Raw genomic sequence first — 15,219 nt, forward strand, 5'->3', positions numbered from 1 at the left:
CTGGAAATCCGCTTCTTTTCCTTCACTTAAGTCCATCTCAGTCCCCTGTGCTGTCTTTTTCCCAGGCTTTCAGATAGGCCTCCATTTACAATGATCTCTGTGAATTTTCTTAATTTTAAAAATCTCATCATTTGTCTAGTAGATACCAAATTGTGACATATACACTAACTGACTTTTTTTCTGTATTGTCTTAATATCTGTAAGATATTATAGATATTAAAATAGGCGAGTGACCTCCCTGAAGGACATGTAAGTTCACGTGAAAATATTTTTGAGACTTGGCTAACAGAGTTTCTTACTTAAATGTAAGTTTTATTTTTGTTTTGTTTTACCTTCAGATACTCTTTCTTCTAACTCTGTGGGTTTTTGTTTTTTTTTAAAACTATTTTAAGCCATGGATTCCTTTGAAAATCTGGAGTAAGCTGTAGGCCATATCCCCAGAAAAGTGCTCATACAAGTAACACATACTGATTTTATATACAATCATTGGAAGCTGGATCCCCTCTAAAGCCTGTCCCTGGACATATGGAAAGTTCTGTTTTATCTATTTCTTCTTAGCTGACAGATGGATATGCTTATTAGCCTGATCTGATTGTTCCACAATGTATGCATGCATTGAAACATCATATCGCAACCCATAAATATATACAATTACTATTTTTCAATTAAAAATAAAGTGAAACTATAAAGAATGGTATGCCCCCAAAAGTTTGTAAGAAGAGGGATTTTTTAAAAGGAGGAGTGAGGCCGGGCTCGGTGGCTCAGCCTGTAATCCTGTGCCTTTGGGAGGCTGAGGTGAGCGGATTGCCTGAGCCCGTGGGTTCGAGACCCGCCTTGGGCAGCAAGACCTCATCTCTACAATAAATCAAAAAATCAGCCGGGCGTGGTATCGCATGCCTGTAATTCCGGCTACTCGGAAGGCTGAGGCGGAAGGATCGCCGGAGCCCAGCAGGTCGAGGCTGCGGTGGCCGGCAGCGGCCACTGCACTCCGGTCTGGGCGACAGAGTGAGACTCCAACTCAAAAAAATAAATAAATAAATAAAATAAAAGGAGGAGTGAGGAGAAGAAATGTAATTTGGGGGGGATCTTTTCTTAGGAGTGGCAATGTGAGAAGAGTCTTCTAAAAGCAGGACAGCGTTTGGCTTGAGGGGATGAGGCCAGACAACAGATAGAGAGGGCACCTCTCCCTGGTTATCCCGTCCTGGGCAAGATCTGGGTGAACCGTGTGGTGCGACTCCTGTGGCAAAGCAGGCAGAGTTAATAGCTTAACTGACCACTAGATGTCAGCACAACACCAGTGAGTCTTCTGGCTTTTGGCACTAGTGTGCTTGAGCCCACATCAAGACAGTCAGAGACCTAATGCTGCCAGATGTCTGCTGGATTTATCTTAATTATTATTATTATTATTTTTAATACAAAGGAGAACCAAAGGGTGGACAAAGGTGTGTTCATTATAAGTAAGTGGAAGAGGAAGGAATAGATGAGCGAGTAGTTCAAGGGAGGAGCGGGGCCTGACTCCAGCATTTTCCCTGGAAATGAGATGCTCTTGGAGTTTTTCTTACGGCTGGGCAGGCATTTCAGGCTTCAGAGTTTAATATTATCATGTTACTCACTTTGCTGATACTCCAAAATTCATTTCAAACCATTGTGACTTTGAATAAAAATGTGAATGATGTGCTATTATTTAATATTTGGGCCGTTTAAAAAATTGAGGTGAATCTTATTTAAGTTTTCTTATTTTCGTGAAATTCAGGTCTGTCACCATAGCAGGTCCCTTTGTTTTTGTTTTTTGTTTTTTTTTTTTGAGTTGGAGTCTCACTCAGTCACCCAGACTGGAGTGCAGTGGCCGCTCCCAGCCACTGCAGCCTCCACCTGCTGGGCTCCAGCAATCCTTCCGTCTCAGCCTTCCAAGTAGCCGGAACTACAGGCGCACGCTACCACGCCTGGCTCATTTTTTGATTTACTCTAGAGATGAGGTCTCACCAAGTTGCCCAGGCAGCTCTCGAACTCGCGGGCTCAGGCAATCCACTCACCTCAGCCTCCCAAAGTGTGGGATGACAGGCTGAGCCGCCAAGCCCGGCTAGGTCCCTTTGTTTCATGGACACACATTGCACCCCTGACCCCAGGCAAATCTTTTTATAATTGTACATATTTTGGCAAGAATAATGTGTTATAAATCTAAATTCATTGGTTTAAAAACAATTTGTGTCAGTAGTGTATCCTCTAACATTAAAAAATGTATTAACGTGGCATTTTATTTAAACGTGAGTATAATGAACACATTCTTGCTTCAGAATAGTACAATTGTATCCATAATTCAAAGATCTAGATAGAATGCCAACAAGTTCTGTTGTGGAATCTTTGACAACTCTATGTAAAATTAGTTCATTTCATTATCTTTGAATTCCTCGATTTTGAAAAATACCCTTGGAAGCAAGGATATTACTCGGAAAGTAAGCCTACTCGTGACTTCTTCAAATGTTCTGAATGTTCTCTGAGTGAACATGACATTGTTGACACAACCTAAGTCATAAAAAATGCGTCTCTAGGGAGGAAATGACTTGACATGTTTAATATAGGCTTTCCTGCTAAGCCGCAACCCTGGGAAGTCCTGTTGGTTTCGGTGCTGTAAAGAGGATGGAAAATGAAGTGGAAAGCAAGACTCTTTAAATCTCCCTAGTTTAGAATTTCTATTGGATCTAGAATGTATTCTTCATGGGAAGCATTCACGCAGAAACACAGCTTAATGACAGCAGAGGAAGTAAGGCTTACGTGATACTCACAGGGTAGTTTGGGTCACGGGACCTGCTTCTTAAAGCAGCTGATATTTTTGTCTCCTACAGGTGCACAGCTTTAAGGGCTACTGGGAAAAACTGAGCTCCAACCTAGAATATGTTAAATATGCAAAGCCACACTTACACTATAACAACAGTGTGATCAGGAGAGAGTGGCACGACCTGATCTCTGAAGAGGTATGTGTGGGTCGGTGAGAATAAAGCAGGCAGCCCAGGCACAGTGGATGAGATCCAGTGCTTTACATCCTAGGGCTGGCTGACATTGGCAGCACTCTCCCCAGCTGCCAGGGACTTCCACATTGTCAATACTGACCTCTATAGACAGACAGCAGTGCATCTATGATGTCTGTTCTCTAGAGCTGTGGTCACCAACCTTTTTGGCCTTAGGAACCAAATGGTTTTGTGGAAGACAGTTTTTCCATGGACCTGGGATGGGATGAGGGCGGGATCATCAGGCATTAGGTTCTCATAAGAAGCGCACACCTAGATCCCTTGCATGTGCAGTTCATAATAGGGTTCATGCCTCTATAAGAATCTAATGCCACCACTGATCTGACAGCTGACAGAATTCCACTTGCCCGCCACTCACCACCTGCTGTGTGGCCCAGTTCCTAACAGGCCACGGACCAGTACGGTCTGTGGCATGGGTTGGGAACCCCTGCTCTAGAGGAGGAAACTTAAGTGCAGAGAGGTTAAGGGACCTACAGCACAGTCATTGAAGTATGGTTAGTATCCATGTCTCAGGTGTATTCTTGGGTTACTTATGTAGTTAAAGATTGATGTAAAAAAAATCTAGGTGTTCCCGAGTTAGTGGCTGCTAGGGATTTGGGGTCGTTGGGAGGAGAAGAGTATATGTGACTGATAACTATACAGAAATGACACAAGGGAGATCTTTGCGGTGATAGAAGAGTTCTGTATCTTGATTGTGCTGGTACATTGTGGGACATGAATCTACATATATGAGAAAATGACATAGAATTATACACTCACGTTGTGCCAATGCCAGTTTCTGATTTTGATATTGTACTGTCATTATATAAGATATAAACCTTGGGGAAGACTGGGTGGAATGGAAGGGTACATTAGTTCTCTCTGTAGTATCATTGCATATATTAATAGCGTAATGATGTTGTGTATTGTATATGACTGATTTGCAACTCCCAGCGAATCTGTAATTGTTTCAGAATAAAATGTTTCTTTAATGTTTTTAAAGAATCTAGGTGTTCTGGTTACCTGGAAAGTATATTTCTTTCTAAAACTCTTAACTATAGTGCATTATATCCTTATTGGGGAAAAAAATCACCCACAAAACCTTCATCTTCCATCCTCGTGACATGTTCTCACTCCTAGAAAACAGGAAAAAGAAAGTCCATGGCATACGTGAGGAATATTCTTGATAATGCAATAAAGTAAGTAAAACTAAGGTTATTGTTAACTTTTACAACTACCTTGTTGACTGTCGTTCATGGGATTAACTTACTTTTGTCATATGGCCTCAGCAAAATTATATTGTCAGCTTCATGAATGCAGCCGTTGGGCTGTATTCTGGAGTTTGGTGCTGGAATTTCTAGTGGGAAAAGCCTGTATATTGAGCCTAATTGACTTGCAGCTGGGGGATGGATGAGTTACAATGGATAAGGGGTAAAGAAAGTTCTTATGATGTGAACATGTTAGGGGAGAAGGGCAGACAGTAGTTGATTTTTTAAGTGTTAGTGGGCTGGTGAGCTTGCTCTTATTTTGAAAGTCTATTTTCCGGAAAATGAGTCATCTAGAGTGCTAAAAGGCCCCATTCCAACCTCTGTTCTATTTTCTGTCCCTATTATTTCCAATAGCTGAGAGCTGCAATTGTTCTAAGTTATTGCCATTGTTGGCACTAAAGGGCCTTGAGATTTTTTTAATTGCCTGTTGTGGCTTTCACTGTGCTGATTAAAGTTTTTGAGGTTTTCAGCAGCTTGAAAAATTTCTGCAGTGGTTGTATGGGCTTTTAAAGGAGGATATCTTTGTATGATGTGGCTTTAAAATTTTTAAAGTAATGCTTTCTGTGTGAATAACATGACTAATTTCTTCGTAGGGTGATTTCTAACCTAGAAGCAAGGAATTTGGGTAAGAAAAGACCTGTAATGAAGCCTTCTGGGTTTCAGTCAGCGTTTTGTGTGTAGAACTGTTCTTCCTACCACTGTGGGTTGGCAAGGATCACTTCCAGGTGTGTAGCGAGGGCAGTGCTCTTCAATGTCTTCCTGTTGGAGTGGCTACACAGCTCTTGTCATGTCTGTCTTGGCACCAGGGCCTTCAGGGACAGCTGCTAAGTGTGCTTCTGCTGCAGGAGTCCCTGGGTGCTGGCTCTGTGGTTTTCATTAGTTCTCATCACATGGGCACACCTTTGACTGCACCCATGCTTTTGGCAGCTCCTTTGGCTTGGGGCTGCCTTCTTCCCAGCTGCCTCATCATGCAGGGTCTCGTGCACCTTTCGTTCTGGTTAAGACTTGGGTACACACTGGGCTAGTTGCTAGGGGCACACGGTTGAGGAGCCTCCAGTGTGGTAAGCAGTGTTGTTTTGAGGAAAGAGCTCGGGTTCGGGAATCAGATAGAACTGGACTTAAATTCCAGTGTGGCCACCTGCTAACCCTGTGCTCTTGGGCAGGTCACTTATACATTTTGTACATTGTCCTTCTCAGGGCTAGAGTGAGGAGAAAATGAGAGTGAGTAGGGTAATGTAGATAGCACCTAGCATGGTGCCTAGTGCATGTGTGCACCTGAGGTGGCGGCTTTATCATCAATGTGGGAGGAAGAAATGCTGACACGACTTCCAAACCAAGTGACAGGTATTACGTAACCCCTGGGTGCAGGGGGTGAGGGGCTAGATCAGGAGTGGGATTGCTTGGGGGAGGGAGGGAGGTTGGAAAGGCTTCCCAGAGGGATGACATCTGAGTTACGTCCTGACAAACAAGGGGGACTTGGCCAGGTGAAACTGGGGGAGGAGGATGCTGAGTGTAGTCAGGTACATGCTTTTTCTAGTAGTCAGAGGAACACTTTCATGCCTCATCAAAGTCAACCTTCATTAAATAAGCTGGCTGTTTTTGGAGTCGAAGTCTCACTCTGTTGTCCAGGCTGGAGTGCATGCTCACAGTGACTGAGCCTCGACCTCCTGGGCTCAGGTGATCTTCCACCTCAGCCTTCTAAGTAGCTGGAGCTACAGGCATGTGCCATCACACCTGGCTAATTTTTTTTTAATTGTAGAGGCAAAGTCTTTACAAGTTACCCAGGCTGGTCTTGAATCCCTGGGCTCAGGCAGTCCTCTTGCCTCTGCCTCTCAAAGTGCAGGATAACAGGTGTGAGCCACGGCGCCAGCCAAGCTGTTGTTTTTATATCCCACTCCTATTGTATGGGCATGGGTGTTTTGAGTATATGCTGGGTGACCCTAATGGAAATTATTTTATGCAGTACATTGCCACACATCCTGCCATAGTGAACATAGTGAGCAGCCCAGTGAACTTTGACAGTGAACTTGTGGTCCAGCCCCAGCTGACAGAACCTGGGTTCACTGCACAGCCTGGGAAGAACCAGCCTTTGTGTTACTAGGCCATCAGTGAAGATGGGGGCTCTGCCCTGCCAGATAGGGGCATGAATGTGTGTGACTCAGGCATACCCTCTTCACATTGCTAGGGGTTTTGCAATATGGGGAATGTTACTGGTCTGGTCGAGGTGTCTGCCATGTCCACCCCTCCTGCCTTGCTTACAGAGCTGCCCCATGGCTCAGGACTATTCCGTCCTGTTACCAGTCAGTCTCTCCTAATGCACTTGATAAAACTCTTCCCCTTCCTTGTGCGTGCTTTGCTTCTACTACTTCCCTGTAAAGAATGCTGTCACTGCTTGAAACAGAACATTCTGTGAAATGCAGGGCTACTGGGTTCACATTTTTAATTGTTTCATGTTAATCATGAGAGTTGTATGGGATCCAGGTAAGATTTATTCCAAGGGGTCAAGAGGTATCCATGCTACCCTCTCCACCCAAGAGGAAGTTCTTAGCTCACTGAGCAGGGGAACTGCCCTCTTGCTTGACGCTGGGCCTCAAGTGTTTCAGGAGAGGAAGAACAGAGCACAAAGGTATTAGGAGAGCATCAGGGCAGATCTTCTAGCAAGACTGGGTGTGCCTGCTCCTCCGCTTTTGCCAGTGAAGGGCAAATCAAGCTGGAGAAAGTGCTGTGTCATTTAACCTAACATATCACTCTCCCTCTTAATCTAGCCACCTTTTTTGTCTGAACATTTGTGCCAGTTATTATTATCTGCCACAGTAAGTAACTGGTTCCCTCAGGTCAGTAATTCTGGAACTCACTGAGCAACAAGGGTCAGAAAGTAGAAGGGAGTCGTGTAGTCCTTCACTGAGCCCGTCCCTCGATTTATGGCCCCCTTAGGGTTAAGAGAGAGTCCAAGTTTCTCTGTCTTCAGTGGAGCAGGGCTTCTTAGACAGTGGTGAATTTTAGTGTTGAAGAGAAATCAAAGCTAGAACCTGTTGGTTTGGAGAATGTGTTTGTTGTTTTCTTCATTTCTTGGTCTTTCCCTCTCTCTGTCTCACAGGGCTCTTTGTGCATCACCTGAGTGATAAGTTCAGCTTGTCACTAGCTAGATCACACTTAGCTAATGAAACATTTTCATCCTATCAGGGAAGTGTTATGTTTTCCCAGTGACTCAGTGGAGGGAAACCCAGGCTGATCCTGTTTTCTTCTAAGCTATTTCCAGAAAACTATTTAGAGCTATTAAACAGAACTATTCCTCTGTTTAATTTCAGAGCCGAGATTAACTCCCCTCTTGCAGGAGGAAGACAACCGCCAGAGGCTGCTTATGGGACTGGTAAGTGGTGTGTGGGCTCGTAGGTGCTGGCACACATGGACCCCAAGAAGACAGGAAAGGGCTAGATTGTATTTCTCATTCTGATTTTATTTTTCATTCATTCTTTCAACAAATAGTTGTTGCCAGCCACTGCAGACCATGTACATCCAATGGTAGAAACACATGTATGATTTCTGCCCTCTTGGAATATGTAGTTGAGTAGAGGAGATGTACATTAATCGATTACACCAATAAATACACGATTACAAATCATGATAAGGAATGCATAGTGCTAAGAGTGTTTATTTACTTATTTATTTATTTATTATAAAGATGTGGGGTACAATTCAGGGTTAGGTATACAAACATTGATCATGCAGGTACCCTTATTGATGAGGTGTGCCTCCCCTTCCCTAGCAGTTTCCTTCAACTGCCAGTCCCACCCCCCCTCCCTTGACAGTTTTCCACTACTGCCAATCACTTTCTTATAGCATTACAATTGTTCAAGGTCACCTTATGAGTGAGAACATATGAAACTCAGTTCTTTGTTTCTGTGATAAATCACTCCAAGTCCATCCAATTTGCTACAAAGTCCATATATTTGTCCCTCTTTATGGCTGCATAATATTTCATTGTGTATATGTACCACATTTTTTTTTTTTTTTTGAGTTGGAGTCTCACTCTGTCGCCCAGACTGGAGTGCAGTGGCCATTCCCAGCCACCGCAGCCTCGACCTGCTGGGCTCCAGCGATCCTTCCGCCTCAGCCTTCCAAGTAGCCGGAATTACAGGCATGCGCTACCACGCCCGGCTGATTTTTTGATTTATTGTAGAGATGAGGTCTCGCTGCCCAGGTGGGTCTCGAACCTGCGGGCTCAGGCAATCCACTCACCTCAGCCTCCCAAAGGCGCGGGATTACAGGCTGAGCCACCGAGCCCGGTTGTACCACATTATTTTAAGAGTGTTTTTTAAAAAGGGAAGAGCACTGTCTTTGTAGCTTTTGTATTGGGTTTAAAATACAGCAGAACAAAGTAGTTTTCCTCAAGAAGTTTTACTACTAGAATGACCAAAGAAATATAAATCAGAACAAATTAATGGAAGAACAGAATTGGTAAATAAATAAAAAATTGTCTAATGCAAAAAATTGATTAAAGAGACATCTGGAAGGCCCAATAAAATATTTTTAATACCATGTGGATTTAAGAATGGGATAATCTATTGCTTTAGATATGGCAAGTTTTAAAATATGAGAAGAATATGTATAAATCTATATTTATAACCTTCAAAATTCCAGATAAACAGTTTTCTTGGCAAGTAGAAATGACCAAACTTGACCCAAGAAGAATTAGAAAAGCTAAAGCTCAATAACCATAAAATAATTTGGAAAAAAAGGCCAAAGGTTATTACCAAAAAAGATCCCAAGTTATTAATGTTAGTTCTTTCAAACTCAAGAACCAGATCATTCTCATGGTATATAAAGTATTTTTTGAAAGACGATAGAAAGGGTCTCAATTAAAAAGCCAGCATAACTTTAAAACCAAAGGCTGATAAATACTACTTTTAATTATGAGTAGAGATACCACAAGTCTAATTAAAATTCTTTCCAATGGGCTCTTGAAAATATAACATGTTCAAGTGGAGTTCTTTCCAGGAAGGCTTAACATTAGGAAATATACTAATGTAATTTATTATATTACAAGGGCAAAAAAGAAAAAAAGATAATCTCTATAGGTGCTAAAAGATGATAATAGGCAAATTCTACTCCTGGAACATACTAATCAGTAAGACAAAGAATCATTTAATACTAATAGTCAATATCCTTCTGAATGGAATGCTGGGGGCATTGCTGTAAAAACCAGAAATCTTTAAGGTTTGCAAATCTTTGCTGGTTTTATTATAATTTTATATTGTTCTGAAAATTGTAGCCAATGTAATAAGAAACCAAAGTAAAAGAAGATACTATGATTTTCTAATGCAACAAACATAATCAACTAGGAAAATGTAAAATAATAAAGAGTAACTTAGTAAGCTAGTGATTCCCTACAGGTATTTTCTTTTTGGTTAGAATTAAACAAGTTAGAAAAGATAATAGAAAACAATATTCAATTTCCAATTCTTGGTGACTAAGTTTAATAAAATTACCAAAAAGCCAGCAAAATTTCTCAATTGACTAAGAAACTCATTTGACAAGGTGGAGAGGAGTGGGACTGGCATTAGCAGATCTCTAAATGTGTTGCTGATCTACAATAATAGAAACAACATGATGCATATACAAAGGACAGGCAGTCGATTCTAGTTTAAATTTGAATCTTTAGTGTGTAATAAGTGAGATATTTAAAACCAATGTAGAAATAAAGAATTTTTAATCAATTGGTCAATGGTTAACTATTTGGAAAAGAAAATTAAGTCACATTCCTCCCACTCCAAGTACTACCATTTTATATCATAAACCAAAAGTAATATCAGATGGATTAAGGAGTTTAATATAAAAAATTAAACTGTGTGAAAGAATTTAGATAAAATAAATGAGTAGTTAAATAATACCAAAATAGAGAAGGCATTTAAAATATATTATTGACCAGAGACAGATAGGAGAAGACAGATTTGACTGAATGAACACTTAAAACATAAATATAAAAATAAAAAGGCAAACAATAAAATTGAAAAATAAATTTGCAACATATGCAACAAGTGATGAACATTTAGTATGTAAGTGAAGTTTACAAATCAGTAAGAAAACAATATATCAGAAGGGTATGGACAAAAGGCTCTGGTCAATCCTCAAAAGTAAATGGCCAAAAAGTCTAGAGTAAGGGAGAAGTTCAGTATTGCTATAATCATGACAGATAGCTGGGCTCTGTGGCTCAGTCTGTAATCCCAGTGCTTTGGGAGGCCGAGGTGAGTGGATTGCCTGAGCCCGCGGGTTCGAGACCTGTCTGGGCAACTTGGTGAGACCGCATCTCTACAGTAAATAAAAAATTAGCTGGGTGTGGTAGCCCGCACCTGTAGTTCCAGCTGCTTGGAAGGCTGAGGTGGAAGGACCTCCGGAGCCCAGCAGGTGGAGGCTACAGGTCTGGGCGACAGAGTGAGACTCCAACTCAAAAAAAAAAAAAAAAAAAAAAAAATCATGACAGACAGCACAAGTGGTTTTTTGGTTTTGGGTTTGGGTTTTTGCTTGTCAAATTGGCAAAGATTTAAAACCATACCAGCAAAGTTCAGGATACAGGGAACTGGCCTCATGAAATTCACTTGAAAATTAGTATAATCCCAGTGGAAGGCATTTGACAGTGCAAATCTGAAGTATGTGACCCAACAAATTCTATTCCTAGGAATTTGCTCTGACAAAATAATTGAGGATATGGCAAACAACCTTTATATAAAGATTTTTTTGGGGCGATATTATTAGCAATAGTACAAGAAGTGAATACGCAATTATAGTACTTTTGTAAAATTACTATGCAGCCATTAAAATGAATGTGGTTAAGGATATTTATATGAAAAAAATAGATTACAAAACATTAGAATGGTCATACACACCAGGAAAGAAAAAACCCCATATGTTAATGTAGTTTGTAGGATTATGGGTTATTTTAATTTTAATCCTTATGGTTATTGTAGAAAAATGGAAAAGCACAAAAAAGTATACACTATTTCTTAAACAGAAAAGAATTTATTTTCAAGCCAAATTAACTAGCACATGTAAGAGACTCAATTGAATTGAGATACCACTGTGTCTTGGCCCTGAAGGCCACCGGCTAGGCTTTACTCGGGCTGTGGTATATATGAATTTGCTAACGTAGACGATATGTGCATGTATCATGTCAGTTGTACAGTTTCTGTGGGCTGCTTATTGGTACAGAGATCTCTCTAGCCAGGATGGCCTCTTGCTAAGTAGGGCATCTAGGCAAAAGGGAGAAGAGGAAGAGGAGGAGAAGAAGGAGGAAGAGGAGGAAGAGGAGAAGGAAGGAGTAGGAAGGAGGAAAGAAAAGCAAAAAAGTGAGGAGAGCTGGGAATGCTAACTACTGATTGAGGAGGCCCAAGGATGACCAAAAATAGCAGAAATAGAAACAAGCCTGTTTGGAGGTGCCAGAATGTATATTTCATTACTTTTGTGTGACCAGGGATTGAGTGTCTATGGCCACTGTGCAGAGGGAAGTACCTGATGCATTTCCTTTTTACTCCTGCCTCTGTCCTTTTATTATTTTATTTTATTTATTTTAAACATGTGGGGTTAGGTATACAAATGTTCATTATGCAGGTACCCTTATTGATGAGGTGTGCCCCCACCTCTGTCCTTTTAAACACCCAAAATTGTTGCCCCATTAGCACAGACATTCCATGTGTAGAGTGGTTCCTGTTAATCCCCCAGGGTTCCAGGAGCAGTAGGTTTTAATCCTTTGGTAGATTCCAAAGCCTTTGACTTCTACGTAGATGACTTCCACCGGCTTCTTTGGAGGATTCTTGTTAGGGCCAGAGCCTGACTCTCAGTTGTTCACTGGCTTTGGGTAAATCATACGTAGTTCCTCCTGAGGAAAATTTCAGGAGGTCCCTGATTTATCCTCACCAGAGAAATGTTGAGAGTTCTATGTTTCTGTTGGTGGGATCTTCAGATCCAGTATTTTTTATATTGATAAAGAATGTTAATAAGTGGATCTAATTCAAACCAGTTACAGATGGGAGGAGGTAGGTTGTAACTTATCTAATGCATATTTTATTTTCAGATGGTGTCTGAGCTAAAAGGCCATCTTATGAGACACTTACAGGGTGTAGAAAAGAAGAAAATTGAACAGATGGTTCTGGACTACATTTCAAAACTGGTTGGTCTTGTTTTTATTTCTCCTCATACCTCAATCCACATTCCTCATCCTCTGTATATAATTCTTAGAATGTGGTTCAGTGAACCTGTTTGTGTGTTTTTCATATTAGGTTTTTTGAGCTCTCCCATTCTCATATCAGCATATTTACTGCTGTAGATTAAGGCAAGGGAAATAAGAACCATAAAGAAAGCTAACTTGGTTTTGAAAGTGATTTAAAATTGTCTTCCTTCAAATGGCAACTATACATTCATGCAAGTGTAGGGCAGTGCATATAGTATATTGCCAAGTGTTGACATCTCATTGGCAACTTCCAGCTCCTTATTAAACATTAAGTAATGCTTTCTGTACATGGAGGTTTAAGGACATGAGAGAACTTGAACTTCAGTTCTTAATTAGTTCTAATAGCACAACTAAACCAGATTCCAACTCAGTGTATAAATAATACCACATTAGAATTTACTGATGAAATTAGCAATTTATTACCTGGTAGCCACTTATTGAAATTGTATGATCCAAATTAGTAATACCATTCTATGCATATATAGAAGTGATGTGACTAGATATAATTTTAAGGCTGTTTTGAGTCTTTCAGAAAGCATTTAGAGTTGAAGCCTGGTCCTGCTTAGAATCTGGAAATAATATGTTTAACAAATTTTAAAAACCGTTTACACAGAAAGAGAAAATACACTCCATTATTTCTCTAAGTTTGGACAAGACCAGTATGCGAATGAGCCAGTGTGCTAACACATATTTTTCTGTTGAAATCTGGAAGATAGTTAAGTGTATTAGATATAACCCTGATCTAATCACTTTGTGTTTAATTTTAAAGTTTTCTGCCTTTATTGCAATCATTTGAATCTCTTAATATATGTGAATTTCTATAGTAAAGTTTGAGTTTCATAGTTTTTAATATATTAGAAGAGATTGGTATTCTTAAATATTGATATTTACAATCAGGGCATTGAATCTTAAATCTCCTCAGTAGAACTGTCCGTACCAAGGATCTTACTTTATGATGTGTTACTGATCTTCCCATGTTGATATGAACTTGCTTTCTTTGTTTTGAAACTTACAATACATGATTATTTAACACACCCACATATCAACTTTCTTTCTGTTGACTTTAAATCTTACCTTCCAAAATGTTAAGAAGAGTTTCCTTTTTTTTTTTGAGTTGGAGTCTCACTCTATCACCCAGACTGGAGTGCAGTGGCCACTCCCGGCCACTGCAGCCTCGACCTGCTGGGCTCCAGCAATCCTTCTGCCTCAGCTTTCCAAGTAGCTGGAACTACAGGCACGCACTACCACGCCCGGCTAATTTTTTGATTTATTGTAGAGATGAGGTCTCGCCAAGTTGCCCAGGCAGGTCTCGAACCCGCTGACTCAGGCAATCCTCTCACCTCAGCCTCCCAAAGTGCTGGGATTACAGGCTGAGCCACCGGGTCCGGCAAGAGTTTCCATTTAAACATCATTTTTCTCCATAATTGACCACATAAAAGTTTTAACATTAGTTTGTGTTAACAACTCCTAGAACCAGTAGGCCCAGAAATTAAACATGTATAGTCTCAGAAAACTCCATGCCTCTGACCTTCTGACTCAGCAACTAGATTGAGTTTGGTTGAGGCCAAATCTTCCTGGCCCTGCCCAGCAGCAACAGCTACGCCTCCTACTCCCTTCCAAGGAGAGTGGCTGGGCAGTCTTTCTTTTTTTTTTTTATTTTAAAGACGTGGGGTACAATTCAGGGTTAGGTACATAAGTGGTCATCATACAGGTAACGTTTGGGCCTTCCTCTGGTCCCCACTTTGCCTGGTTGGAGATCGGGTACCCTTACTGATGTTGTGTGCCTCCCCCTTCCCCGGCAGTGTCCCATTACTGCCAATCTCTTTCTAATAGTATTAGGATAAATGTTAAAGGTTCACTTATGAGTGAGAACATGTGGTACTCAGATCTTTGTTTCTGTGATAGATCACTGAGTATAATAGACTCGAAATCCATCCAAGTTGCTGTGAAGTCCATAATTTTTTCTTTCCTTATGGCTGCATAATATTCCATCATGTGTATGTACCACATTTTTTTTTAATCCAGTCCAGTTTCAGTGGGCAGCATGGTTGGTTCCCTGTTTTTGCTATTGTGTATAGTGCTGCAATAAGCATGCATATGCAGGTATCTTTTTTATAGAGTGATTTGAGTTCTTCCAGGTATATTCCCAGAAGGAGGATCGCTGGGTCGGAGGAAGGTAGATTTTTAGGTCTTTTAGGAACCTGGGCAGTTTTTCTAAAACATATCCAAGGAAGTTGCTGCAGAACCCGGTTAAATTGGTCACATGTTAACATACTTGTTTTCAGTCAGAGAAAAATTGTGAATCTGTGTCATTAAGGATGATGCTTACCTATGAGTCTGTGGGGGACCCTTTCTGCTTTGCCTCTTGTTCTTAGCCCACATGTACAATGCATGGATTCACAGCTGGTAACAGTTCTCATGGAAACTGCCCTACTGCTGACACACTTTTTGCAAACTTAGAATGGGTTTCTGGATAAAGCTCTACAACAGAGATTATGGGCAATTATGTTCTAGTCAGTGTGCTAACTAATTTGTGCAACAACCCTATTAAGGATTTCCCCTCATTTTATAGATGAGAACACTAAGATTTGGAGAGAATAGGTAACTTGCACAGGGTTACATAACTACTAAAATACTGAATCTGGACTTGATGCCAATCTTATGCCACAGCTCACACTCATGACCTCCTTCTATTCTGAGTTTTCTTTCTTCTGAATGTCGG

The 15,219-nt window shown here is 40.8% G+C and overlaps 1 protein-coding gene across 1 annotated transcript in view; it reads left to right on the forward strand.

Annotated features, from left to right (window-relative positions):
• The window catches only part of LOC103254447 (gamma-secretase-activating protein), a gene marked incomplete at its 5' end in the record, with an annotated part of 43,574 nt that overhangs the window by 15,221 nt on the left and 13,134 nt on the right, over nt 1–15,219 (forward strand). The window contains 5 exons of the mRNA XM_008052543.2: nt 2,844–2,972; nt 4,146–4,204; nt 4,867–4,898; nt 7,582–7,643; nt 12,342–12,437. Coding sequence (XP_008050734.1) covers nt 2,844–2,972; nt 4,146–4,204; nt 4,867–4,898; nt 7,582–7,643; nt 12,342–12,437 — 378 coding nt within the window. The remainder of the gene's footprint in view (nt 1–2,843; nt 2,973–4,145; nt 4,205–4,866; nt 4,899–7,581; nt 7,644–12,341; nt 12,438–15,219) is intronic.

The sequence above is a fragment of the Carlito syrichta genome, unplaced genomic scaffold (assembly GCF_000164805.1).
Source record: "Carlito syrichta isolate Samal-C Ts95f unplaced genomic scaffold, Tarsius_syrichta-2.0.1 Scaffold280196, whole genome shotgun sequence".
NCBI classification, from domain to species: domain Eukaryota; kingdom Metazoa; phylum Chordata; class Mammalia; order Primates; family Tarsiidae; genus Carlito; species Carlito syrichta.